Raw genomic sequence first — 26,906 nt, 5'->3', positions numbered from 1 at the left:
CCATGTGGCTTGTTTAAATAGGTGCAATAATTGATAATAAATATTAAGCTGAATTTTAAGACACTGAGAACTATTGTATAATCAACAAATACATACATTTAGGGCCATTTTTCTGGGAATCTTGTCAAGGAGGTAGGTCGATGTTGTGCAGAAAGCCTTGGCTAGGATTTAGGGAGACAATATTCTGGTTCATGCTCTTGCTCTGTCCGTCATGGAGCTCTTGGGCCCTGGATAACTCTTTCCAACAACTATAAGCCCCACCTTCATTATAAAATATTGTGAAGTCACATCCTTAAGTATTGTCAGAAGAAAGGCAATAGTTTAGTATAATTAGCACTACCTGAAAATGCCTGAGGAAGATATGATTTTGGAGCCTGACATAGCACACACCATCTCTTACCAAGTCTAAAGTTGCCAAGTTCTCCTCCAGTGTTGGACAGAATTGCTGTTGATTCAGTCGAACACCAGATGAAATCGTTGGCTAGCATTCAGGAGCCATGTTGTTACAGAAAAATGCACTGTCTCATTAAAGACTGAAACCACATTCAGTGAGGTGAGATGCTTCCTGAGAAGCACATGGTCCTGACTGAGTTAACAGTGCCAGAAGTATATCTCCCATTTCCCCAACTGCTGTTTCTGTACCTGCTGACAGAAGAAAATGATATCTCCTCATCCCTGACTACCTCAAAAGTACCTATGAGGATAACTGTGGATATGTGTTATCGAACACTCCATAAAGTTCAAGTCAGTGAAATAAAATCTCCAAAATCAATTTGTCGGGTCAACACCAAGTTTTATGCGGCCAACATTTACAGTGATGTAGCATCAGTACCTACAACAGTATCCCAGAGCTACAGGTGTTCTCTGAAGAATCCAAGATAATTCTCTACCCCAAAAAGGGTCCCATCTACTACAAAGGAAAGAGCAGTGTAAAAACATGGAGCTCATTTTTCAACAAGGTGACCTATTCTGTGTTGAACTTAGCCATTTTTTATTCGATGGCTTGATATCTGCTTCTTTAGAACTTCCACTCACTGATTTTAGTAATGTCTTTTGCAGCTACACAAAATAAGTATTTGTGCATGTGACAGCCCTCGATATTCAAGGACAGGGTACCAGGACATGGGTACCAAAGCCCTTACCATCCCAGACACCTGCCTCCACATATATAAATTTTACCGGTATCCTCATCACAGGGTGGGCAGGAGAGCAGGGCCTGCCTGGGCATGAATTTTCTCTAATGGAAAAAAATCATTTCTTAGAATAAAAGCTGCAAATCCAGAGTAAACATATCATAGGGCTAAAGGTTGACGATTCCTTTCCTAAATGAGTATTTCAGATGTTTCCATTTTTACTGATACAGTACATGGATCCCCAAAAGAGAAAAATATTTCACCACCTCCATTCCGCAAAAAGGAATCCAATTTCCAAAGCTCCCTGTCATTTAAAGATTTGAAATGGCTCCAGGGCTTGTCTATGGGATACTGCATGCATGCCATCTCTGGAATTCATTTTTCAAGGATCCAAACTGAACAGAATCAAGATACTGGGGTTTATGCTCTAATGCCTAGAGAGAATCAGGAATGTCATAGTTATTTCTGAGGAACATTTGATCTGGTGAACCCATTAACTTTAACATAAGTATAAGAACAGACTGAGGTCATCTCCTTAAGAGTTCTAACAACTCCTGAACAAATGGAGTCCCCTAAATTTTCCTAATTCCACAGTTCTTAAAAAAACAAAGACTGAGTTATTCTACCAGTGATACTGGTATGTATCTTGATCACTCTCTGGGCCTTGCAATAGCTAGGATGTAAAGCATATATACTGTGGGATATATACTGTGAAATCTGTTCATGGTTTTTGCTAAGAGTTGACAAGTTTAAAAATACAGTGTAGGAAAATTACTCATAGTTGTGGGGGAAGATGGGAAAAAAGTGACAAATGGGCTTGTAATGAGGACTTCTTAGTGTCAACATATGTAAAAAGAACTTTTAAATATAGGCATTATGATAAAAAAAAAAGCTAAGTTTTCAAGAAAGCTTTAGGTATGAGATTGTAGTGATTATATGTACAATGAACAGCTTATTCATGAAGAACCATTCTGTTCACTGTTAATGGACCAGCATACTTGGCTCCCCAGAAACATTTCAACTAGACAAAACATAGTAACACATTAGTCAGAAATATAGCTTTATTATTATAATATTTCATAATCTAAAAACTTTCTTTTTAATTCTTAGAAGAGAATATTCCAACTTCCAGACAACTGACTGACCCTGAAAAATACTGGAAAACAGTGTCTAAGCAATCTGAACTTTGCCGTTAAGAATCTCTAGTTTGGGAAAAAAGAATGAAAGAACAGTTCAAATAAAGATTTCTTCCATCTAAAACAAATAAAATTAGATCCGTTCTTAAGTTTAACCTTGAACATGTTTTCCCAGAAACTTTGGTGATTTATTCCAAAAAGCAACTCTATAGTCGACTGCCCATGTGGACAAAGAAAATATTTAAAAATAAGACCCAAGTGGGACATGGCGCACAGCTTGGGTCGTAGCATGTAAGTGGGAGGTCCCTCAGAGTGAGCCAGCTTCCGTGTTTCAATAGCAAATTTACATCTCTAAAGAAGCACACCATACATAATGCATTTCCTTGTGTGAGGGTCAGAATTTAGTTGGAACTTAAAAAAAAAATGTTTTAATATACCTTAAAAGCATTTGTCTTGTGTAATGTACATAGAGTAGATATGACATTATGGTGCTTTCTAAAGGTCACTGGGTACCACTGTCAAAGAGAACTGTCATGCGCTCTAGGTATATTAAATGAAAATTGAAAATGTAAGTTACATTAAATAAATTGGAAAAAAAATCTGGCTACGCCACCTTTAAAAATAAGTTGTCATTGCACACACGTTACGGGACAATTTGCATGCAATACAATCAACAAGTCAATTTTTTAGTATGTAAAAGGCTAAAGTGCAATCATGGTACAAATATCAATAATAAATAACCTTGGAGAAAGTTAATTCTCCAAATAATAATCATAACATTACGATTTTTACAATGTTAGCCTAAACAGTGATATTCACAGAAATGTTTTTTCCCACTTGACAGTTGTCTATACACCACATGAATGGCCCACCCCATGAGCCAAAAGTCAAAGTGAAGATTCAAAAATCAACATTTTCACTATAATAGGTTCAAAATGCTTATATAATAATAAGTTACACTTTTCAATTTACTGGCATTTTTAAGTAATTGCTTTATTACCTATTTTTAATAAACTGCTAATCTGACATTTATTGCAATAACAATCATAATTCTACTAATTAGGTTACAGTTTTAATTTTTAAAATTATAGAATTCAATTTATATCAACTAACACAGATAGCTTAAAAACCACCCACCACACACACCTTTTCCATGAGTATTTAAAAATAAATTATTAATATACTTGACATATATATTGTATATGTTATAGATATATGTATATATGTATATATTTGTAGATGTAATTATTCTTATTTCCAGAAGGATGCCAGCACTTGTAAACTCTGCAGGAGACTCGATGCTAATGATAACTTTTTTAAAAAAGTAACATGGATTTTCTTGAAGAAAATCATAAAGCAGGAGCTTCTTAACAGATGGTTCTTTGTGGAAACAAAGGCCATTTTAAGGATGAAGAGGAAGACAGTCTCAGATTCTGGATCCCACATGCACAGTTTAAGTCAGAAACTACTTTAGAAAGCAGTGTACTATGTACACTTCGGATACCTGGCTGAAAGGTAAGAATGTATATTTTAGTCATAAAAGGGCACAGGAGCAGCAGGAGGTGAAAACTTTAGTCCAGCAAGGAGAAATTCATGCCTACAGCCAACAAAGAGGCTGCTGACACTGCCAGGTAAGGTCTTGGGAAAGGGTTGCGGTGTCTCCAGGCTGGCTCATGATGCACTGATGCACTACATGTTATCTGCTGGCATCCAACCATTCAGACCCTGAACTCCTGATGGGTGCTGATAGAAAGAGTTTTTTGGCCCTCTGCAACCAGAACCATAGACACAGCTATTAAGGTAGAGACTGGCGGGACGACCTTAAGGGTGCAGAAAGTCCAACCAGAGACGTGAGCAGAAGTGCACCAAAACCCAAGTAAACATGCGCCCAGGGCAACAAAAAACCTGAATCAAACAAACTGGAAAACAGTCCATCAAAATCAGAACTGAAGTCTAACTAAACGAGTCCCCGAAGTAACCCAAACATTGAAATCTTGACTAACCAGAATACTTGGGGAAACAGGAATCCTTATTTTGGAAGATTTCAAATTAGTTGAGCGGAAGGTTAAAAACAAACAGAAATAATTTTATTTCACTGCAATGAAGAGAACTTTATATTCCCGTTCCTTGTGCCACAGTTTAGAGAGCAGTGGGCACGGATGAATTTTTTTTCAGTGCCTGGCATCTGGTGTGGCCTTGGGTCTGAGAATCAATCACCACTGCTTAGAACGCAAGATATGGAAGCTACTGGAGACTGGGCTAACTATTTTAGAAATTGGAGCTTTGTTTTACTAAAATTTTGGGACAAGACTCCTTTCATTTTTTTAAATTCTTTCTGTAATTTGCCTCTTGGTTCTATAAGGGGCCTGTAGTAAAATTCTGGTTCACTGAGATTCCAGTTTGTTAAATTACAGTTAGTCCACGTGCTTATATGGACAGGAAATAAATGTGTTATACCCCTTGCTTTCCCACTGTGTCTTACTACGGGATATGTCCAAAAGGACATTACTGTCGGCCCCCAGAACAACATTCCCCAAAGCCCGGCAATGGTAGTCCAGAGGCTCCCACCCTTTTAGATGATGTTCACGAGCGCTGTTGGCTTTTTTTTGGCCATTTTGGGCCTGATGTTGCCTTTCCGACTAAACCCCAGAGGCTCCCCCTTCTTCGGTAGTCTGCAGAGTTCTCTTGGGGACTCAGCCTGCTCATGACTGGATTTAGCAGGCTGCATGCTGGCTCTGTCATCCTTGGCTTTTTTCAGGTAGCTCCTTCCCTTTTGATGAAAATGGGTCTTGAGATCGGGGTGGTTACACACTGAATGCAGGTGCCCTCGGCTTCTACAGATGGTCAGGCAGAAGGAGGGAGATGAACAGAAAGATTTCTTTAAAACCTTTAAAGATTAAAAACTACCCACGGCACAATTGCTCCTGCATGCTAGAGCAGTGATAATGCTGCCAATAAAACAAATAATATACAATGGTATTTTTCTTCCAAAAATTCCTGCGGCCTTTGTGAAGTGATCTTATGATACTATATTCTCAGAGAGATATTACTAGTCCTATTTACCAGTAATAAAAACTGAGGCATAAAAGATTTAAGTGGCTACCGAAGTTAATATATACACTTGGTCTACGGAGAAGATGGGAGCAGAACCCATATCTCAGTCTTTAAGCGGCTACTAGGGGACTCAGAGAAATCTGTAGTGTAGCTATTACAAAGTATATGATTCATAGTATAAATTTATGTATGTATAATGTAGTATACATATGATATTAATAGAACCACAGAGCTATTATGACTATACTATGCCTCAATAAGAGAAAGTTATACTGCATAATACCATAAAAATACTTCTGTAGTACTATCATACCGACATATACTAATAGACAACTAGTACAGCTAAAAGTTAGATCCACATTTTAGAAAGGTACATAAGCAAGCAAATTTTCACCTGAGACTCTCAAGTCCATTTATATTATAGAGGCCATATAAAATGTATCAGGAAAACATATCATGCAAACTATCAAATGGCCCAAGTATAAAAAGATATACATACAGGCATTTGGATTTCCTGTTTGAGGAGATATCTGTAAGCTAAAGGAAAAAACAAGAAAAAACATTACTTCACCTGAAGTTGGATTTAGTTTGTAGAATTTTGCTTATAGGTTAAGAAACTGCATTTTCATTAAGGAAGCCAGTAACCTCTGTCAGTAGCACTGCCCAGGGCACCTCCATCGCAGCAGTCAACAAGCACATTTCACACCCAGCCTCTGTTCATTCAGGGAGCCTCCACAGCTCCCTTTCTGAGATTTCAAGAAGCCAATATCAGCAGATCTCAAAAATTTAAAAAAGGCAATGAGCCCCTACTAGAGCAACATTTGAAGAAACATGTTTTTAAAAACTGGAATGATGTGCCATTATTTCTTGATTGATTCAGGCTGTATTTGCAGCTAATTTACTATAGCTGTGGCTGGTCATAGTGTATCAACTAAGGGGAAAATTGGCCTAAAATGTTTATTGCCTAAAATACATCATTTCTAAAATGAGAGCATACAAACAGTAACCAATTCCGCCGCTGTTCCTGAAGCCATCTATCACTGAGATTATTTTCCACTCCCAATAAAATATCTTAATGTACTTTTGTGGTCAAGCTAGGAATATCATTTTCAAAATAAATTGATAATTATCATTTTGTGATCCAGGTGTCACCAACCACTATATAGGCAAACCCAGAGTATTCGCAACTGTCTGTTCCTGACCTTCCTTGTGTAGCCTCCACCAAAGGAAGTGGCAGACGGACCAATAGAGGATGAGGATGACACAGAAGATGTGGAGAAAGGGCCATCTTGGTGTTGGGGCGCAATGTGGCCCAGACACAGGTTCCTGCTATACTCAAATAACCCGAAAAACCAAGTTCAGCATAAGAGGATCACTGGCGCGGTCCATCTATCTGCAGCTTGAGCTTTGGTCAGGAGCAAATCGGAAAAGTTTCTTAAACAAACTTTTGAGGGTCATGTCCCCAAGAAGGCAAGATTTGCCTTCTGCCTTTTGACAAAAGTCAGCATTATTGCTGACTCTGTTCACACTGGCTGGCTTCTTAGTGAGATTAGTAAATATGGACAGAAAAAGGCACCTTCCTTGCATTAGGGTTGTGAGGTTATATAATATACAAGGAGGATGAGACAGATGGCTCAGATAAACGCCAGGCAGGCAGCTTCTGGGAACCTCCAAAGCATAAGCGTTTCAACCTTCTTGCCCTTCTGCCCCCTTCCACCACCAATAAGGGTTTCTCAGTTGAACTCCTTGAATGGACTTTAGTGTGTGTACACTGTAAAAAATAATTATGGGTCTTTCTTCCTTTAAATGCCTACCTCCTTTTTCTGTATTATTTACTGAGGCAGAATAAAATTTTTTCACTTTGTGTATGTAAGCATATAGTTTAATGACTTATTGCATATGTATACATAATGCCCTTCGGAATTTTATGCCAAATTCAGAGAGGGAGGGAGGGAGACCAGGAGGAAAGGGGAGAAAGAGAGACCCCTCTCTAGAGAAAAGGGCTATCAAATGTTCAAAGGAGTCCCTGACTTCCAAAATGTTTTAATAACTACAACCTCAGCTCCTATGCCTATTGCTGATAGACCCTGCTGAGACCTCAGGAAAAGAGAAAAATTTACCTTTTTACAAAAAGGGAAATACATAAATAAAGATGGGTAAAGATGATCCATCAACCTCACATATACACATATATACATGTACCATAAATTGTGCATGTCTAGATGTCACACACTGGGTAAAATACTAACCATTTAACAACCACAACTGACTCTCAAAACAACCCTGTGAGGTCAGCACTATCATCCCCATTTTACAGATATGAAAACTTCTCAGGGAGAAAAGTTAAGTAACCGGTTCAAAGCCTCAATGCTTTACCAGCGTTAGGGCTGGGCTTCAAATCCAAGTTAGCACATTCCAAGACAGAGAAAGCCTTCACTCTGCACAGCCTCCCAAAAAAGTATGAGTTGTGTATATAAGTTTAAGAGCAAGGAAGTGTACACACAAAAAGTTAAGTGGAATCCATGTCTGGATCAGAATTTCTCCAGGGATCCTACAGATTATGAGTTTTGGGGTGGGACTGGTTATGCACACCACAGAATTCCATATGCTCTCCTCCTCGTGAACACAAGAGGCCACTGTTCCTTCTGGCTCCTGCAGCCTCAGGCAGATGGACAGGCTCTTCCTACGTAGCCTTTCTACCTACCTCCATTTCTCCTAGTCTAGTCTGTCTTTGTTTTGTTTAGGAAGAGAGGAGTATGAAGATGGAGATCAAGAGTGTCTTTGATTGAGGCTCCAGGAAGGAAAAATATAAATAACCTTGCACTGAGAGCCAGTCTAAGTACTTCTAAAATACAATAATGGTGTCTCGGGTTATTATAGGCTTGAGGAAACTGGACACCCGGCCCTCACCCAACTTCCCCTTTGTGTAAATAGCAACATGCATACTCAATTGTTCAGACCTAAACCTTAGGTTCATTCGTGATTCCTCTTTCCTCACCCCTTAAATTTAATCCTTCGGCAAAGCTAACTGGTTTTGTCAATTCTACTCCCAGAACATATCCTATACCCATCGCTTTTCTTCACCTTCCCTCTATCCAAAATGCCATCCCCTGTCACTTGCCACATCATAATAGCCTTCTAACCCACCTCTCATTCTTGTACCCCTCTAGTCAATTCCCCAGATCAGCCAGAGTGACTGTTTTAAAACACAGATCAGCTCCTGCTTAAAATCTTCCAGTCGATGGCTTCCCTCTGTGCTCTGGAATAGATCCAAACTCCTTACGTGACCTACGAGCCCCAGCATGATCTGGATCCTTCTCAATTCTTTGACTTCATCTTCTACCACACAAATGTGCCAAGCTTGTTCCCTCCTAAGGCACTTGCAATTCCTATTCTTTTGCTTAGATTATTCCACTTCCAAATTTTCAGAGCTGCCTCCTTGTTATTCAGGTCATAGTGCAAATGTCACCTTCTCAGCAAGGTTTTTCCTAACTTCCACTAAAGTTAAAGTGAACATACCATTTTACTTTTTTCTTTATAGTAGTTATCACTATACAAAATTACATTTGTTATTTGTTTATTGTGTGCCCCTCTTCACCGAGAGCAGGGACCATATCTATCTAATTCACAGCAGTTCCCTCAACACACAGTAAGTGTTGCATCCTCAATAAATAAATGTTAAATGAGTTACTGCTAGTCCTAATTTAGCAACCTGCAGGATATAAATGCAACGCTTAAAATAAGATTATCCAAGCTGTTTCATGACCTTCCCTGTGAGCAGTTCTGTCAGTGATTTTGGCAGATGGGATATTAGGTCACTTTGTGTCTAATTCGACAGCATTTTTCAGAGCATGAAGACAAAATATCTGAGTAAGCACACTACATTTTTAGAAACCGGCCAGGTGAAAAAGAACATAAATGCTCAAGGGGATTAAAGGAAAGATACAGATGCTGAAACATTATTTCAAAAAAAAGGTTCTAAATGTGAGGGGGAAGAAAATTTTTCTAGAGCACAAAAGAATTTTAAAGCTAGAAGACACCATAGAATCAACTTATACATCAATTTCAAAATTTCACTGCTATCTGGAGGTGGTAATGAGAAAAAGAGGAAAGAGGAGAGGGAGGAACTGGGTGTGGGTGGAAGAAGGGAGATGAAGGACTATTTTTTTTCGGTGTAGCCTTAGTGGAGATGGTGAGAGTCAGGCCAGGCTGGTGATGGCATTTCCGACGGTTCTGAGGAAGGAGCTGAGGTGTAAGGGGAGTAAGTTAAAATATTCTGCTCCATCTTGGGTACACTGGGGCCAGGAGCTCTCCTGAGTGGGGCTGAGGCTCGAGAAGCCCGGGTCAAAGAGGTTAATAAAGACATGTTTCAAACTTTTCCTGCCAAAAGCATCCAACTTCGTCTGTGTATCTAAAGCCACAGACACCCTGAGAGGCCAGACTTAGTACTTCCATTAAAACAAAGACACGGCTCCTAATTTCATAGTGAATGTATATAATTACGATGAAATAGACTAAGTAAAAAGGGGACATGGTCTCAGGGTCTGTGGACTGTCTCATAATGTGGTACATTATGGTCCAAAGCAGAGTTTAAAGCATTATACATGAAAACAGGGGAAACTATATCTGCTAAATCCTTTCAGGAATCAAACACCTCATTCTTGGTCTTCTCAGGGTGAAGAACACACCCTCCACTAGAGTTCACCTCTCCACAGTGTAATCATGCCCTATTCACAGAGAGCTCTCACCTCCAAATTCCCTGCTATAATCTTAACCGCATTTTATTTGAATTAGACGATTCTTCCCTAGGTAAATCAAGTCTGACAAAGGCAGATGATGTAATGTTTGGAACACAGAGGACAGAAACATAAATATTTATTAATTTCCTACCATATTTGTATGTTTACATGTGTATATGTGTACACATGTGTATTTATGTGTATATATGTGTGCCTGTATATATGTTGTATGCACATGCACACATATAATTTTAGAAGAGCAGAGATGCTGTCCAACTTTTGATCACATGGCACAACATGACGAGAAATAGTAACTGGCTATGTCTTTTAAAAGGTGTTCAATTTTTCAGCCTGGAAAAATAAACTGAGCAGAGGAAGTGAGCACAGAAATATAAATAAGAAAGAATTAATGGGATTCTTTTCCTCCTCGCCTTCCATTGTTTTCTCTCTAAGATCCTCTTGGCTTAGTAGAGCAGAATTTTAACATATGTCTTATCTCCAGGTTACTTATAATTCAAAAGACTGAAATACTAATGCCACATTTTCATTTTAGAATTCCTAACCACTAAAGTCAGGTGATGATCAGAGAATTTAAGAGGCTAAAAGCATCTAGTCCAACTACTTCATTGTATAGAAGAATTACAGGCCCAATAAGACAAACTGTGGGCATGATCAGGAAGCCAGGCCTTTCCCCTCACATCTCAGTTCTGTGACCTCACGCCACAAGCCTCTCTTGAGAGAAGGCAAGCTAAAAAGAAAAGAAAGGACTGCGTGTCCCTCCGGCTGCAGTTACGTTACGACTGGACACGCTCACGGTTTCCCAAGGAGGTAACAGAGGGATGGAGGAAAGGGGTAAAGGTTCCCTCTCAGAAGAGCTATGTGTGGAAGACCACAGACACCCACCTGGAAAACAATAAATATGTCATGTAGCTGAAACTACTTGAACACAGAAACCTCACAGATGTAACAAATGTACTTCCTTCCAGTCTACTTTGTTTCTGACTGAAAAGTTCTGGAGCCTGCATTACTGTACTGCTCTAGGGCTGAGTGCACATTATTAACAGTAAACACTGGGTAAGGTTTCTTCCCGCCTTTCCTTCCTCCCTCTCTCTTTTCCTCCCTGTTTCTGGCTCTCTCCCTCTCCAGTCTTTCTTCTTTTGCCCACCTGTCTTCACTTCATTCCTTTTATTATTTATGTTTCTTTTTAGTTTTGGCTTTCAGAATGCTCAGCCTAAACTTTTTTTGTCAACCAACAGCAACCTAAATTTTTGGTTAGCATAAATGTTTCATATATATATATCTCTATTTGGGGGTAAATTAAAGAATCATTTTTAAATCTTCTGGGGAGGACGTCAGCATAAATAAAGTTCAATAAATAATGAAAACGTTATTGAAAATGAAAACACTTTGGGGTTTCAAAAATGCTTTCTTTGGCTTTGTTGTTTAGACCACCACGAAAATTATGGAGGGCAAAAATTACCACCCACATCCCTCACCTACAGCATGGTTATCTGTACCTCCCCCTGCCCTCCAAAGAGGTCAGGGAATCTTGATCCAGCCAGTGTGAGAGTCTGGACCTTCATCCACATCCAGGATTCTCATATGGACTCTGGCAGTTTCTTAAGCCCCGGCAACTATATGTAAGCTTATATGCAAAAATTTATTCCATAATAGAATTATCATCTGTGAATTTTTCTGTCTTTTTGAAAATATACTTAAAGAATGCATAACCTACAGAGACTACTGAATAGTGTTTTCCTTCCTACAAAGGGAAAAAAGAAGTACGTGGTTAAATCTTGCTGTACTGAGAAGGGCTAAAGCTTTCGTAAGATTCCCTAGAAAAGTTCCGAAACACGATAGTATCTTCCAATCTACCTGAACATCAGTGATGGTTGGGACAGATGATTTCTCTGGCTACTTCAAAGTTTTATTCTACAAACATAAAAATATTTCTACCAATTCAGCTTGGCTCTCCTTTGGAGGGTGAAAAAGAACTGGAGATTGTGCATCTGGGATTTTGCTTATTTCAAGGTGCCTTGGGTTCACCTGTATCATTTCCATAACACGGCCATGGCCAGGGCAGTGCTTTCAGATGATGTCGAGAGAGTCCCTACAAGTCACTCCCCATACCCAAGGACCTTATACTTAGTGGCTGGACCTGCGTGACTTACCACATGCTCACTGACATCTTGGCAGAGGCCAGCAGCCTGCTGGCTTTGATAGTACTCTAATTGCTTTTCCGCCAATTCTACCCGTTGCAAGAGATTCTCAATAAAGTCCTGGAGCCGAGCTTTCCCTTGAACCTCCTTCTCAGCTGCCGCTTCAAGGAAATGGTTGAATGTAACAACTTCTCTGCAAGGAAAAATGTCAGAAAACAAAATGGAGAGATGAGACAGGAATTCATTCATTCAACACATATTTATTGAGTGCCTACTATGTGTCGGGTACTACCCTAGGCAGTATGGCCACAGCAATGACAAAAGAGATAAAATTCCTTTTTAGTGACTACATGTAGAGATTACATTTTAGACAGTCACCATAAAATATTCAAGCAAATATATATGTCGGGTGGTGGTGAGTGCTAAGGAGAAAACTAAAAGGGGGTGCAAGGGGACAGAGTGACAGAGGAAGGGAAGGAGTGACTGATATTTTAGAAAGCGAAGTTAGGGATGACCTTTTGCAAAGGGTAACATTCGAACAGACACCTGAAGGAAGCAAGGAATAAGCCGTGCAGATACCTGGCAAGAACTCAGCAGGAATGTGCAAATGGGTCTGAGGTACAGCGAGGAGGCCTGTGTGGCCAGAGCAGAGTGGGGCATGGGGAGGACAGCAGGAGCCAGGGAGGGCCTCACAGGTCACTGGAGGATCCCGGATTTTATTAAAAATGAGATGGGAAACCACTGGACGTTTTTGAGAAAAGTTATGACTTACATTTTAAAAATCTAACTATTGGGAGAGAAAAGGCTACAGGGAGGGAAGGTATGGAAGAAGCCATGCTGGGCATCAAAGTTCATACAATGAGTCACCTTGCCCAATTGTAGACTTCTGAGCTCAGAATGAAACAGCTCAAGAAATGCCATCTTGAAGTAAATCCGAGGTCCACTGGGAAAACTATTTTAGCTGACATAAGAGAAGCAATGTGCAGGTTGCCCTTCCCTAAAAAGTTGAGCAAAATACCTCAAACAATACTCCTTTATCCACATAATGCCTTGTGGATTCGCAAATCCAGAAAATTTTTAATGACTTTATTACTATTTTATATTTTCTTGTTATTGTTATTGTTAATGCAAGAATGATCTGATTTATAAATAATAAAAGTTTTTATAAAAATTCAAACACATTAAAAATATAAAAAAGAAAGTATCAGTGAAATCCCATTATCCTGGGACAATAACCATTAACATTTTGGTAGCTATCCTTACAATCATTTTTACAAATATACACACAGACACACACACACACACATACACGCACACACAGGTGCTTGGCCTTTTTCTCAGGACAAGTTCCAGGTAATCAGCACTACCAGCAGCTGTACAGTATCACAATTCTCATCTGATTTGCCTCACTGAATAAGAAATCATGAAGATCCTTTCAGCCATACCCTCTGTATGCTCTGTCACCCCCACTGGGGCTAATGAATTCCATAATATTATCACCTGCTGAATACAGTATTTTCTGGCCATTCCCAGCTTAAGCAAAAGCAAGATTCTAAACATTTTTGATCACTGCCGCTCCCCAGCTTCTTTCATTTTAGATAAATGAATCCTATTTTTTAATCTAACCTCATGTAATTGTTCTAGATAATTAAATTCATTGCCTTCTCTGCATCTTCTCAACCTCCACTTGATCTTTATTTTCCACCGAGCTCCATAATTTCTTAAGAGTAGAACTTCAGGGAAGTCTGGCTCAGGAGTCACAGTTTCACAGAAAGGTTTTGCAAATTAGCTGGTCAGGGCCTCCAGCCCCTTTCTGTATGACAGTCAGTGAGCTGCTTTCACAATTAGTCATGATTTTTCTCTCACAAATATGTCACACTTGGCCATACTGAAACTTTTCTGAGACTTCCTACTGAGTCAAATGTCTCTGCAAAACCCTGGGAATTATATATTTGTAAAAAATAGAAAAGAGACTGGTTCTCACAGTGATTTACTTAAAGAATTGCTCGTTATACCAGGCCCTACTATTCCAGTTTCCTATCCAGCATCAAACATAAACCCGATCCCGTAAAATTCCATTATCTTTCAGCAGTCAAGAAATATCCACATGAGAGAAATAAGAGTCCTTCTGTAAAGGAGTTTTTCTTTCATCATCAAGTTTCAAGTTTATTTCCAGATGTTTCCAAACAAGCCCTGCAGAGAAGACGTGCACTTTCTATGCTGTTCAGGCCATGGCCACAAGCCAATTTTCAAGCTCTACCCTCATTTGGCTTTGATCTGCCTCCTAGGTGAGTCACAAACCTTAACTAGCCTCAAAATAGTGGAGGGTCTGTCTGAGTGCCACACTCTGCTGCTTCACGGTTCCTAGTTATGGCTGAGATTCTTTAGACAGAGTCTCTTCGCCGCTTAAAAGCACCGCTGAAAACAGCCCAGAAAATGGCTCCTCCCTCCCCTTTCCAACATTAAGGCTTCAATTCATTCGGAGTCAAGCCCACTGTAGACACTTACTGGGTGATATTTAGGATACTCAAATCATGAAACACTCTCTGAATTGTACTTAATAGGGCAAACAACTAAAAACCCACAACCTTCTCCTCAACTAAAAAAAAAAGGAAAAAAAGCCAGTGTATTTCTTTCAATTCACTTAGGTTTATAATAGTTACTATATTTATCTCATTACAGAAAGATTTCACACTTATCATAAGAAATATGAAAATTGACCTCTCTTGAAGCTCTAACTGAACATGGGCTGAATCCGCTTTGTGTTCTCTGCTCTAAGCCCCTCAATCGATACAATACATGGCACATAATATTAAATATTTGTTGTAATTAATGTTTAAAAAAGACAAGGAAGAGACCAAAAGATGAACCATAATCCCACTACCCAGAGGTAACTACTGTCAACATTCTGGTATATTTTTTCCGGTCTTTTTTTTTTCTGTGCAGATTTACTATTCTTGGGCTCTCCAGCTGTACAGTTTAGAATATAAAGCAGAAATATTTAACAGCTTAATCCCACAGGATTAGCATCTTAAAAGCAAGAAAACAAACCTGAATGCAATACAGCTTATGACTGTAGCTGTATTTTTAAATCATGTTATGTTTTGCTACTGGTTCCAGATAAAACTTTTATGAATTAACATTAAGATCCTAGCAAATTGTGGAGTGTTATATCATGTTGTAGAAGAAAAGTATCTTTTTCTAACTTTCCCCTCATCTAATTATCTTGTGCCCTGATGCTGAGAAGTTAATGCCCTTTGTATTTTTCAACCAACCTGGCACCAGTCCTAACATAATTTCAGTTTATGGGCATTTCACGTCAACTAAAAAATAAAGAGTTAAAACAAGCTTGATGATATAATTTTAAAAGAGAAGTTACATAAGACAAGGGCTGGAGAAATTCGTCATACAGAGATTGTGGTTGGGTATCTGTATTAGATAAAAACAGTAACAAAACCCAGTGACTAACCGGAATCGCATGTGTGTGCGACTTCAGCTCCCCCTTTCACATCCTGCTCAGTCTGGATTAACAATATCCAGAAACACCTCTGATTTCCCAGAGGATTTTGGGAATTTCCTGAATGAAAAAGAAGTTTAACTACATTGCATTTGTAACTTCTTTAATAATTATACTCCAAACAGTAAAGTATCCATTCAAAGTGCAAGAGAGACCAACGGATTTCAACGCAAGGGAGACTGAAACACTCACTGATATGATTTCAGATTCCATGTTGTAATTAACCTTTAAGAGACTACCAATTGTCAAATTTTGGCAAAGTATCAAAGCAGAATATCCACTATTCTCTGAAAATGCTGTTAAAATACCCTTCCACTGTCCACTACATATCCATGTGAGATTGGATTTTCTTCACCTACTTCAACCATAATAACACATTTGCAATATATTAAACGCAGAAGAACTAACGAGATCCAGATGCCTTCTATTAGGCCAGACATTAAAAATAATTTATAAAACTTATCAATAATGGCGTTCTTTTCACTAAATTGTTTTTAGGAAAATTATTATTTTTTATAGAAATATGTTATTTATGTTAACAAGTAATAGATTGCTATTTGTAAATGAATTATTTTTAAAATTTCTAAGTTTTCATTTCTAATACAGTAAATACAGATAGATAAAAATAATACAAGCAGAAGCTTTTTGGGACCTTAGGGTTTTTTTGTTGTTGTTTTTTTTTTTTTTTAGGAGTGTAAGGGGAAGTGAGGCCAAAAAGTTTGAGAATTACTGCCATACTATGTACTGGGGTGATCCAGAAACTCTGATGAGGGTGGACAGTGTGGGCTAGAACACGAGTAAGATGTAGCCACAATTCATATATTTGTTTATTTTGTTATTCAGTCACTCAACAAACATTTGATGAATGCTCCCAGGCATTGGTCTCAGTGCTGGGGCACTCATGAACCCATGGCTATATTCATGAAACTTACTGTCTAACCCAGGGATCAGCAAACTGTTTCTGAAAAAGGCCAGGAAGTTAATATTTTAGGCTCTGCAGGCCATATGCAATCTGTCACAACTATTCAACTATGCCTAGTGCAAAGGAGCCATAAATGAAATGTAAACAAATGAGTATGGCTGTAACAGTAAAACTTTATTTTGTATTATTTTACTTTACTTATGGACACTGAAATTAGGATTTCCTATCATTTTCATCTATCATAAATTATAATTTTTCTTTTGTTCAACCATTTAAAAATGTAAAAACCGTTCTCAGCTCACGGCCTCCACAAAGACTGGATGTGACCAGTGGTATGCTAAGCCCTGATACAGGGGGAAAGCAGACATTAAAAGCAACAAATACTAAAATAATTGTGTAATTACAAAGCTGAGCTAAATGTGACTAAGAAAAAGAAAAATATGACACTATCAGATAGAAAAGTAGAAAGAAAAACTGGTGTAGTTTTATTTTAGGTTCTCAACCCTGTGATTCAGAACAGAGTGTGAAAGCTGAAGGCCAGATGAGAAGGGCAAACCTGAGTGAAATTCAATCAGGATGCGGGTATAAACCAGCTTTGGGGAAATTAACCGATTCTAGGCTACTTCCAGCCCCAACTTTGACTTCTTATTTATTTTTTAAAAAGGTTAAATATGACTAAATCCAAGGTTTGAAGTTTTAAACTTCAGTAGGAAATATGATTATTTAAAGCAATATTTGACACGAAAGGAAAAAAATCCCAGTACAGTACAAGCAACTGGCCTGAATTCGATATTTTGCCGAATGACTTGCAGACCTGGAAATCTGTCAACAACCCGAGATTCAAGGACATTCAGAAACAAACACAATATAAGGGAATACTGAGTGAAAAGTCCCTTTCAGTATAATCAAAGCTTTATTTAGAAAAGATATTTGTTTCCTCATGCACTCATTCATTTACAGAATGGTCATAAGGTCTGAAACAGAGATATTATTTGATTTCTACCCCCTCAATTACTTTTTCTGAGGTGGGTTAAAGACAGGTTAATTCAGAAAAATTACAGACATATTATCAACACACCTAGTAGCAGGCGTAGAGACGGAGGCAAATGTACATAAATGGTGGTGTTAATTTCTATTTTACACAGGCACTGGACTATGCATTGTTAATGGGGACAACAACGGGGATAACTTATTATGACCATTCTTCTGTTTCCAGCTTTCATGGCCATCCTGTAGCCTCATATTCTTTGGGCTTCATTAATGCACATCACATTCCTCTCTGCTCCAGCATCAGTGAACTCTTCACTCAGCCAGTTTCTAACTTTTTACATGCTCTTCCTCCACCAGGGTCCCTCCCCGTACCTTTTCCAAGCCCGACTCTTAATGATCCCTTCAACCTCAGGCTCTTCTGCTGGGAAGCTTTCTGCTAGCCACACGTGGCTAGGTGTGGGTCAGGGGATCTGCTGTGTTCTCCCACAGAACCTTGCACCTAATCACAGAACATGCTGCAGAGGACTAGTGCCATTTACCCACTCACTGTAAAACCAGTGAGTAAAATCAGGGACCCTGCCTGCTCCTTCACTGTGATACCCCTGGAATCTAACATGAGCCCAGCACACAACAGGGGCTCAACAAATTTCTGCTGAATGCTTGAAATGTGCAATATTTCTAGTTGAAAATCTTTAACTGATGGTAAGATCTTTAGGTTTCTTTTTACCTTTTTCCAGGTAAGTACTAGGGCATAAAAACAATAAGTAACCTATGATACAGGTACCTCCTACAGGAGTGGGGTGCTATCTAAAATTGATGCCTCTCTTCTATTTTTAAACAACACTTTAATATCAGCTTCTCGTCCCAAAGGCGAAAGCTCTACCAAGTTCTTTAAATTTCATTTTACATTACTGATTTATGAACCTCTTCAGAGGTATATGAAATGGTAAAAATACCTCTAGCTAAAAATAGGCTAGCCATTGATCACAGAGTACCTCAGACAGACTGTAATGTCAGCCAGAAGGCAAATCCCAAAGCCAGACTCGACCGTCTCTAAGCACTGGGAAACGCTGCAAACTCGGAGCTTGGAGACGGCTCCCGTGTACTCCACGGGGCCCCATGGGGGAGAATCTGCACCTGCTGCACATCTGGGGCCACATCACATCTCTACTTTTGTCAGCCCTTTGCCTCATCTTTCTTATTGGCTTTGAATAAACCAAAAAGTATACATATTTCTCACCAAGGAAATGAAAAATAATGAAGAAGTCAAATTATTCTAATTGGTTCTAAGTAAATCAACACTTATATTCTAAGCCCTTCAGGCCGGAGATGGGTAGGGGGTTGGAGGGAGCAAGAGGCAGAAAAATAGAAAATTTTCCTGGGTCTCCAAATTTTACCGCATGTCATCCCTCAGAGAACATATCTGACATCCAGTTGTTCCTACATTAGTGTGTAAGTCTACATGGAACATAGCCTGGAAAGAGAGGACCCCCATTTATACAAATTCGTTAAAATGTGGAACAAACAGACCCCACCCTGTCTCATTGAATGCTACATCTAACATGATTTTTCTTGGCCAGCTTCCTAGCTATGAATCAGTCTGGAAACCGAGTCTCCAACACACTGCTTCAGTGATCAAAAATGAGAAAGACAAATTAAGCAGCAAGAGGGTTGTTGTGCAGAGCAAGTTACCAAGTCAAACTTTCCTTTCAAAGGCCAGTGTTCCACAGACAGCTTAGGATAGAAACCTAAATGGATATTACCTGGCTCAGGCCACCCCATACACCTCTTTTATCATAGAGATGATTTAACGTCTGTTTTACCTTCTGGTTTACTCCTGTCATGAAAGCAAGAACTGGACTCATTTGGTTTACCACTGTCTGACCGGAACCTAGAACAGTACCTGGCACTCAGCAGGCACGCAATAAAGAGTTGTCTTCTGCTGACTCCAAGCCGGGAACAGGGCAAATGATGAAGGAAGAAGGGAAAAGATTCTGCCTATCGTAGCTCACAAGGTAGCAGTCTAGAAATTAGAACAGAATTACAAAGAGGCCCCTCAATACAACCCGAGGCTGGCAGTGGAACATGCTCCACCCTGACTGGGCACGGATGTGCCGAGAGTCAACTTAAAAGCCCTTGTTGGAAATTAAAAGCCCTGGGCTGGTGTTCCGGAAGCTTAATATCGTAACCACACTTAATGACGCCACCGTTTCCCAGTTTTCCAACACCTCTGATGCCAGCTGACATTTTCTTTAATCACATCAGAAAAATAAATGGTGTCGTTCTGGCAGCCCTCTCAAAATAGCAAAGGAGCCCATTCCGAAATGGGCCAGATTCGGTATTACTTAAGTCTTGACACTTAGAGCAAGTATCACATTCTCAGAAGTCTGGCTGAGACACAGTGAATGGAAAAAGCAGTCGGCAGTGAGACGGGGAATTTGGGTTCCAGTTTCAGCTTTGCTACTGAATTTTTGTCCTTGGGTAAAGTCATTCCACTACTCTGGGCCTTATATTCCAGATCTGTAAAAAGAGAGTGCTTTCTTGAAGGAGACAGGGAGTACCTTCTAGTACTAAAATTACACAGTCCTCTCATGGGTCATCTCTAACAGTCACCTCTCTGCTGTCCTTCAATGTCACTATATGGCCACCAATGCAAATCCTGCCCCTCATCCTCACTCCCTCATTGTAGCTCTTCACGTAGAAAAATCTGATCTTTATTTACCAACTTAAAACATGGCTTGTATTTTAGCACTTGTTCAAACTACTCTGGGTTTGAACATGGACGTGTTCATGGGTATTGTTATTCTTCCTATGTGGAGTATAAGCTCCTTAGGGAAAAATACCAATAATTTTGTTCCCCTCACACAGCTAGCACAGTGCTGGGCTCATCACAGGTGCTCAGTCTGGACTTTCCAACCTTACCAACAGAGATTTAGAATTACCTAAATTTAGGATTACTGTTATTACACTGATGTTCTTCCAACCCCAGTTGCCAGCTCCACCAGGAATCAGCTCCTGTACACATCCACCCTTTCCCGTTAAGGGTTACCTTACTGCAAGATTGGCCAGGATTGATTTACCTGATTACGGGCAGTGCTACCCTATAGCACAGAATACTCTTGAATAAGTAAATACCTGTTTCCATAGGACTTTTAAAGTTGCACAGACTTTGTTAAGACGGTGAGCAATTTCTTTTATGGACTTGCTCTCCAGAAATGTAGATACCTCTCTACAAAGGTACAATGAGACTTACCAACACAAAATATTGTCAATTCAAACAAATCTCTGTTAAAAAGCATATATGTGACTTCTATAATCCAAGGTGATTTCAGTCTATAGATGGTCTCAGGGCAAAACTGGCCCTCAAGTCTTTTATTTCAGTTTGAAAGAAAGGATTTTAAAGCTGGGAGAAAAACCCATAAGCAATAAAATCTAATGTGAATGTTAAATACTAAATGTTTGCTTTTTTTTTTCAACTGAATCTACCAAGTCTCAAAGGGTCCCCGGAGTTCAAGTCAATTTTGAATGGGACAGTAACAACTTACTTTCTCTCACAAATGGGCCTTGAGAACCCATTTGAAAGGGTTTAGCAAGAGAGCACAGCTCTTGGTATGGCCCTGGCCACACAGCAGCTTCCCCTATCTGAAAGGTCACTTCTTTGGTGGAAGGCTCAGCTCTGTGAGGGAGTGGTGAGGAGGGAAGCGGCAGGGCCCAGCCAGGCATATTCAGTCAAATCAACCCGGTTTCAAGGGTGTGGCAGATGAGCAGCTGGCTTGCTCTGCATCCCCATTTCAGGAGGAATAGCGGGGGAGTGGCATGGAGGTTGGACACTGAGAGACACTGAGTCTCTCTCTCTCAGACCAAGGGCTCCACTGTCCTTCCTGGAAACAAGACTCTTTCAGTCCTATATTCTGGACAGAAAGATTTATTATTTGAGGATTGAATACAGAAACTGATGGGATAGGCCAAATGTAACCTTAAAAAAATGAAGACTCTGTTTATTTTATGTTTAAAAGTTTAACACAGTTTCACTGTATTCTCATTTAAAGTGTTTTTTTTTTTTTTTTAATGTCATTGCTTTTCTTTTTTTCCCTGGTATTACAAAAAATGTCATACTAAAAATTAACTCATAATTTACCCTCAGATATACTCACGGAAATATGAACAAAGATAGATAGATAGATATGGATATTAACAAGGGCACTATTTTTAAAACTTGGAAAATGGAACAAAACCATGCATTCATTAGTAACAAGCTAATTAAATCAATCAAGGTGCATCCACACCATGGAATACCATGCAATAGCCAAAGGAATTGATATAACTCTATATTTAGTGCATGAAAGATAACATAAAACATATTATGTTAAAACAAGACGAATTCCACATATAAGTGGTAGAACAGTCCCTGTCATGACTCCATTTGGGAAAACACAGTAACTCTGTATGTATGTATAAAGTACAGGTAATTGTATGCACATAGGAGTGGTCTAGAAGGACATTCACTGAACTAAACAGTGCCTATCTCCAAAGAATGAGGTAGGGTATACTTGGAGAGGAGGGAAGACTTTTAACACACACAATTTTACCCTGTTAATTTTTGTTTTACAAGCTCATATTAGTTTTTCAACTGGTCCTGGATTAACAATAAAACATTATCATTATTAATTCATGCATGGCCCACTTTTTCTTAAGTTGGTTAACCAGTTCTTTTTAATATTAAAGTATCTTTGAACCCATCGCCCCAAGTAAAAGTTAGATCCTTGACCATAACCTAGCTCTAACCACTCCATCCTCCCTGTCCCCATACTATCTTCTCATACTCCAGGCAACTATTACCTCAAATTCCAGATCCATTATAACTTGTGTAAATAATAAATAAAATACAACAAATAAGTAAGTGTGAACAATTAGTTTGGTTACCTTTTTAATCCACTGCTTTTGAATGAAACAGAAATACCATAAAATTTAATTCTAAGCTTTTCTCTGCACATAGGGCAACCCCATCTGCCATTTTTCCAGTGTTGCAATGTTAGTCACCCTGGTGGCAGTAATGGGTCAAGGCACTAAATTCCCACCAGGAAACACCAGAAGCCAAGAGATAAACAATTTTCATTGGGGAACATCTCCCTAAGAGCAAACTAAATCAGTGGCTGATTCAATTCTGTCCTCACTCTGTAATCTAAAAAATGTCTAGTTGAGCAGAGCAGTTTTTCCTTCTCTGTAGAATGTAAGCATTTAGCGACAGCAGGTGATGATTCCTTTAATATACAGTGTTTCTCGGCCTCTTAACAAATGGAATAAGCTTTAATTGCTGTATTTTAAGAGACAACACAAATAGAAGACTGTCACAGGGCAAAGAAAGTGTGAAATGAAGTCTATCTCTATAACAGAACTCAAATTATTTGGAAACTTTCCTCCTAGAGTATTTATCAATTTTTATGCCCTTTCATTCTATGAATTCTGAGACTCCATTTAAAATTAAATCCAACATTCTGCATTTGGGAAATTCACTGCACTGTTATGTATACTATTCTGGCTTGTGTTGAATCTATACTTACTGATAAGGACATACTTTTCCAAGCCTGATGATTTTTTAAAATATTAGCCTCTCCGATCACGTATAATTTCTGAAACCAGTGTCAACTCTTTGTAAGCAGGCATGACTTACTATAGTATGACATATTATTTTACAAAAATAAAATTCTAAAATTTAAATCGTAGAAGCACAGCAATATCAGAAAGTTTCCTCTGGGTCTCCTAATGTTTGTTCCTTCCAAAAAAAAAATTATAATTAAATGGAGTCTCAGCAATCAACACTTAATTAACAGTGGCAGATAATCCAAAATGGCAAAGAAACCAAAATTATTTGTACTTAGAGCATATTTTTATACTTGAATACGACAACACCTCATGTTCTTAACTCTGTTACATGGAGACTGTCAAGAAGGAAGGCTCCCCCAACATGCCCTTTCTGCCCTTCCATTCAATTCCCCAGCTCACCAGTGGCTGCTGGGAATGGAGCCCACCACAGAAACGATGCACTACGCCTCTCTCTAAAAACATTATCTGTACTTTACAGTTTCTAAGGTGAGAAGGAATTAGATATTTTGACTTTTATGTTGCTAGGTTGCAGACCATACTGAGAGAGGGCAAATAATATTAAAAGCCTTGGCTCTATCAATGAAAACGCAGCCAAGGTATCTGCAAGTAATAAAAACCAAGCCTTGCTTAACATTCACTTGTAACTTGGGGGAAGGTGCCTAAAGCAATCAGGTTAGCATCTTGTTTCAGAGCCACTTACTCTTCTTTCCTGAGAAGCTCCTCCTCGGATTCTGTCAGGCGCTGCCTCAGCCCTGCAATCATCTCCACGGCCACATCCACCTGCCTATTTAGGGCCCTCTCTCGCCTCTGAACTTCTTGCTTTTTCTGAGTCAGCTGGACAAAAGCTGCTCGAACTTCCAACAGTTCGGCAGTTTTCTGGGCCAACTCTTTGGTGAGTTTATCGATTCTTTTCTCGATGGTCCTGTCCACAGCCTCGACCATCCGATTGAATTTTTCTCTGACATGGGCCTCAAAAGCAGCTTTGGGGTCTGAAGTGGGAAGTCCGGGGCTCGACTGCGGCCCATCCAGCGAGTCTGTACGGAGATCCACTGCAGTGTAGGTCTGCACATAGGATACAGGTCTCTCTGCCACCACCTCAAATGGCTTTCTGTCCTTGGAGTGTTCATGCGAAATGCTATACAAGTTAACATAGCTCGGTTTCTGCTTCACCACGTTGCCACAGCTCTGCAATTTTCCCTGTTTCAGGGCTTCTGAGGAAGTAACAAGGTCTGTGTCTTTGAGGGATGGAAAAAGGCTGCATTTTGTCAAGAGGGTTCTTTCCTGATAGCTGTGACTGAATTCCAGATGGGCCCTCAACGACGACAGGCTTCTAAATCTGGTATGGTCTCCACACCTCGGGCAGCGGAATGGCAGGCACACAGCAACATTCTCAAAGGACTCCTGCCAGGGGTATCTGCTTTCCTCAAAAGCCTTCTGTTGCATTACTCTAAAAGTCCTGGGTAGGGGAAAATAAAACAGCTTACATGTCTGTTTTAAAATGCTACTGAAATGATTATTGTTGCTCATCTCCATGAAGGCAGAGGCTTTTGGTGTCAAATGACTTTTGCACATAATATCTTATGTGACGATTAAAACCTACAACCCCTGGGCCAAATCCAGCCATATCCATTCATTTCTGTATTGTCTACTGCTGTTTTTATACTAAAAGGCAGAGGTGAATAGTTGAGACAGAGTCTCTATGGCCTGCAAAGCCAAAAAATGCTTACTACTTGGCCTTTACAGAAAAAGTTTGCAGGCCCCTGTCCTGGGGGAGTGGCGGGGAGGAAGGTAGGTAACATTCTTTTTCACAGATGAGAATAGTGGAGCAAGGAGGATAAAGTAATTAATTCAAAGCCAGATGGAAAATGGCAGATCCAGAAGTAGATTTAAGTTTCCTGCCCTCTTGAATTTAGCATACTAACTGCAAAACTGTGCCCTATCTTACTGACAACCTGATAAGCATGAATACAAAAAATGAGAAAAACTCAGCATGAATTGTCAAAGCAAGTCCTAAGAGAGCAAGCTCAGTGATTTTTCCTCAAGAACAGAAAAGACATTATTCAAACTAGGTGCAGTGGCATTAAACAATCAGCTGAAAAGTTTTCAACCTGAGATTTTGCCTTTAATTTTGTCCTTTGATCACTGCTGTAATGGCATAAATCAAAGTATTATCATAACAATAACGGCCCCCATATTCCAGTTTTACTAAAACTTGGAAACTCAATGTGTCAAATACTATTTGACCTAAGTGGGACCACAGCCACGACTTTATTAAAAGTGTTCTGGGGGAAAAAAAAGTGTTCTGAATGTATTTGCCTTGTCTCTGATCCTATTTTAAGGATCAACCTCTAGACATTAAATGACAACCTTCAGAAATGGCCAATGTTTGAACCAAGCAGGTATCAGCATAACTCTTTTTAAAAAAGCAAGTTCTTATTTCCTTGTAGGAATTTATCTTAGCCTTAGCAACAGATGACTGTTAGCAACCCAGTTGTGCAAGAAGCATATATCTATTTCCTCCAGGAACGATTTCTACTTAAGTGTAAGAAGAATTGGGCCCCCAAAAGAGGGAGCTCAGCTAAGGGTCTAGGCTGAAAAGTGTTGTTATTGGGCCCTAAACCTCTTCAAAAGCAGAGGTGCAAATGGTCCCCGGACAGCTAGGCAAAGCTTCCAGGTTAACAAGCCTCTGATACCCAGAGAGGGGAACCTCTTCCTGTGCTACATCGGGCTGTGTAACCATCGTTTTTCTGGGATGGGATACAAACCCTGACCAAATACAGGCAAGAGGTAAAGGAAGAAGTCCGAGTTCTAGGGGGCAATGGGAAAGGGGTGGCATTCTAGTAGAGAAATGGGTAATCACGCACTCCGGGAGTACGCAAGCTTTCAAAGGCCCAGCGGAAACCCCAGTCCACAGGGTTAGCAGGAAAAGCCCTAATTGCCTCTGCCTGAGCAGGTCAGGCTGGCAAGGACCCCGCCTCGGTCCCGGGTCCCTCCGCCCCCGCCCCGCGGCGTACCAGCCCTGGGTGCCAGAGTGGGTTCGTGTGCACACGAGTTCCTGCAGGTGGGGGCCGAGAAGCCCAACTCCCCGCGTTGGTGAGGGGACGGGACCAACCGCCCAGCCCCGGCCGGCCCCCTCCACCGCACCCTCTGGGCCGGGCCGCAGGCGCAGATGCACCGCGGCTACCACTTACCCGACTTGTTGCTGCAGCTGTAGGCGCTGCTGCTGCTGCTGCTGCTGCCGCCGCGGCCGGTGCTACTGCTGCGGGAGCAGAGCGGTTTTCAGCAGAGCCGTAAATCAGGCTGAGTCGGGCCCGCTCCCACCCGCGCGCACCCCGGCGCCGGGATGAGCGGCGTCCAGGGCGGAGCGTGGCGCGGGCCGGCGGGGTGGCGCGCGCGGCTGCGGGGTCCCCTGCGCGTCCCGAGAGCGCACGCCTGGGGTGGGGGACCCGGAGCTCTGTAGTCCCGCGGGCGGCACCCTTGCTCTGCCCAGCAGCCCGGAGCACCGTCTCCCCTCCCCCAGCCGTGGAACGGGTTCGGTCTCAGGAGTCCACCGACACGCGGGGAGAGATGCTGGGATCGCTCCCCAGGGGAGTGAAGGGGCAAAGCGTGCCAGCCTCGGGGACGCGGCGCTTTCTGCAGGCCCTGGCAACCT

The 26,906-nt window shown here is 40.4% G+C and overlaps 1 protein-coding gene across 1 annotated transcript; it reads right to left on the bottom strand.

Moving 5' to 3' along the window:
• Positions 1–3,241: 3,241 nt before the first annotated feature.
• On the bottom strand, positions 3,242–26,591 carry ZNF365 (zinc finger protein 365). Its single transcript, XM_011370229.2, has 5 exons — positions 26,446–26,591; positions 23,955–24,710; positions 12,234–12,414; positions 5,823–5,860; positions 3,242–5,103 (listed from the first exon to the last, which is right to left on the bottom strand). Exons 2-5 carry the CDS (start codon positions 24,695–24,697, stop codon positions 4,842–4,844), a joined length of 1,224 nt encoding a protein of 407 aa, XP_011368531.1. The 5' UTR covers positions 24,698–24,710; positions 26,446–26,591; the 3' UTR covers positions 3,242–4,841.
• Between the last annotated feature and the right edge of the window lie 315 nt (positions 26,592–26,906).

Source organism: Pteropus vampyrus, unplaced genomic scaffold (genome assembly GCF_000151845.1).
Source record: "Pteropus vampyrus isolate Shadow unplaced genomic scaffold, Pvam_2.0 Scaffold165, whole genome shotgun sequence".
Taxonomy (NCBI): Eukaryota; Metazoa; Chordata; class Mammalia; order Chiroptera; family Pteropodidae; genus Pteropus; species Pteropus vampyrus.
Note: the sequence above shows the minus strand (reverse complement) of the source record. Positions and strands in the feature narration are given on the sequence as shown.

What these genes read in the sequence shown, in the direction of transcription:
- ZNF365 (XM_011370229.2), bottom strand. Translation starts at nt 24,697, where the DNA reads ATGCAACAGAAGGCTTTTGAGGAAAGCAGATACCCCTGGCAGGAGTCC. An exon ending in GAGCTTCTCAGGAAAGAAGA is followed by an intron (nt 12,415 to 23,954) that starts GTAAGTGGCTCT and finishes TTTTCCTTGCAG; the next exon opens with AGAAGTTGTTACATTCAACC. An exon ending in AACAGGAAATCCAAATGCCT is followed by an intron (nt 5,104 to 5,822) that starts GTATGTATATCT and finishes GACCATCTGTAG; the next exon opens with AAGCCGAGGGCACCTGCATT.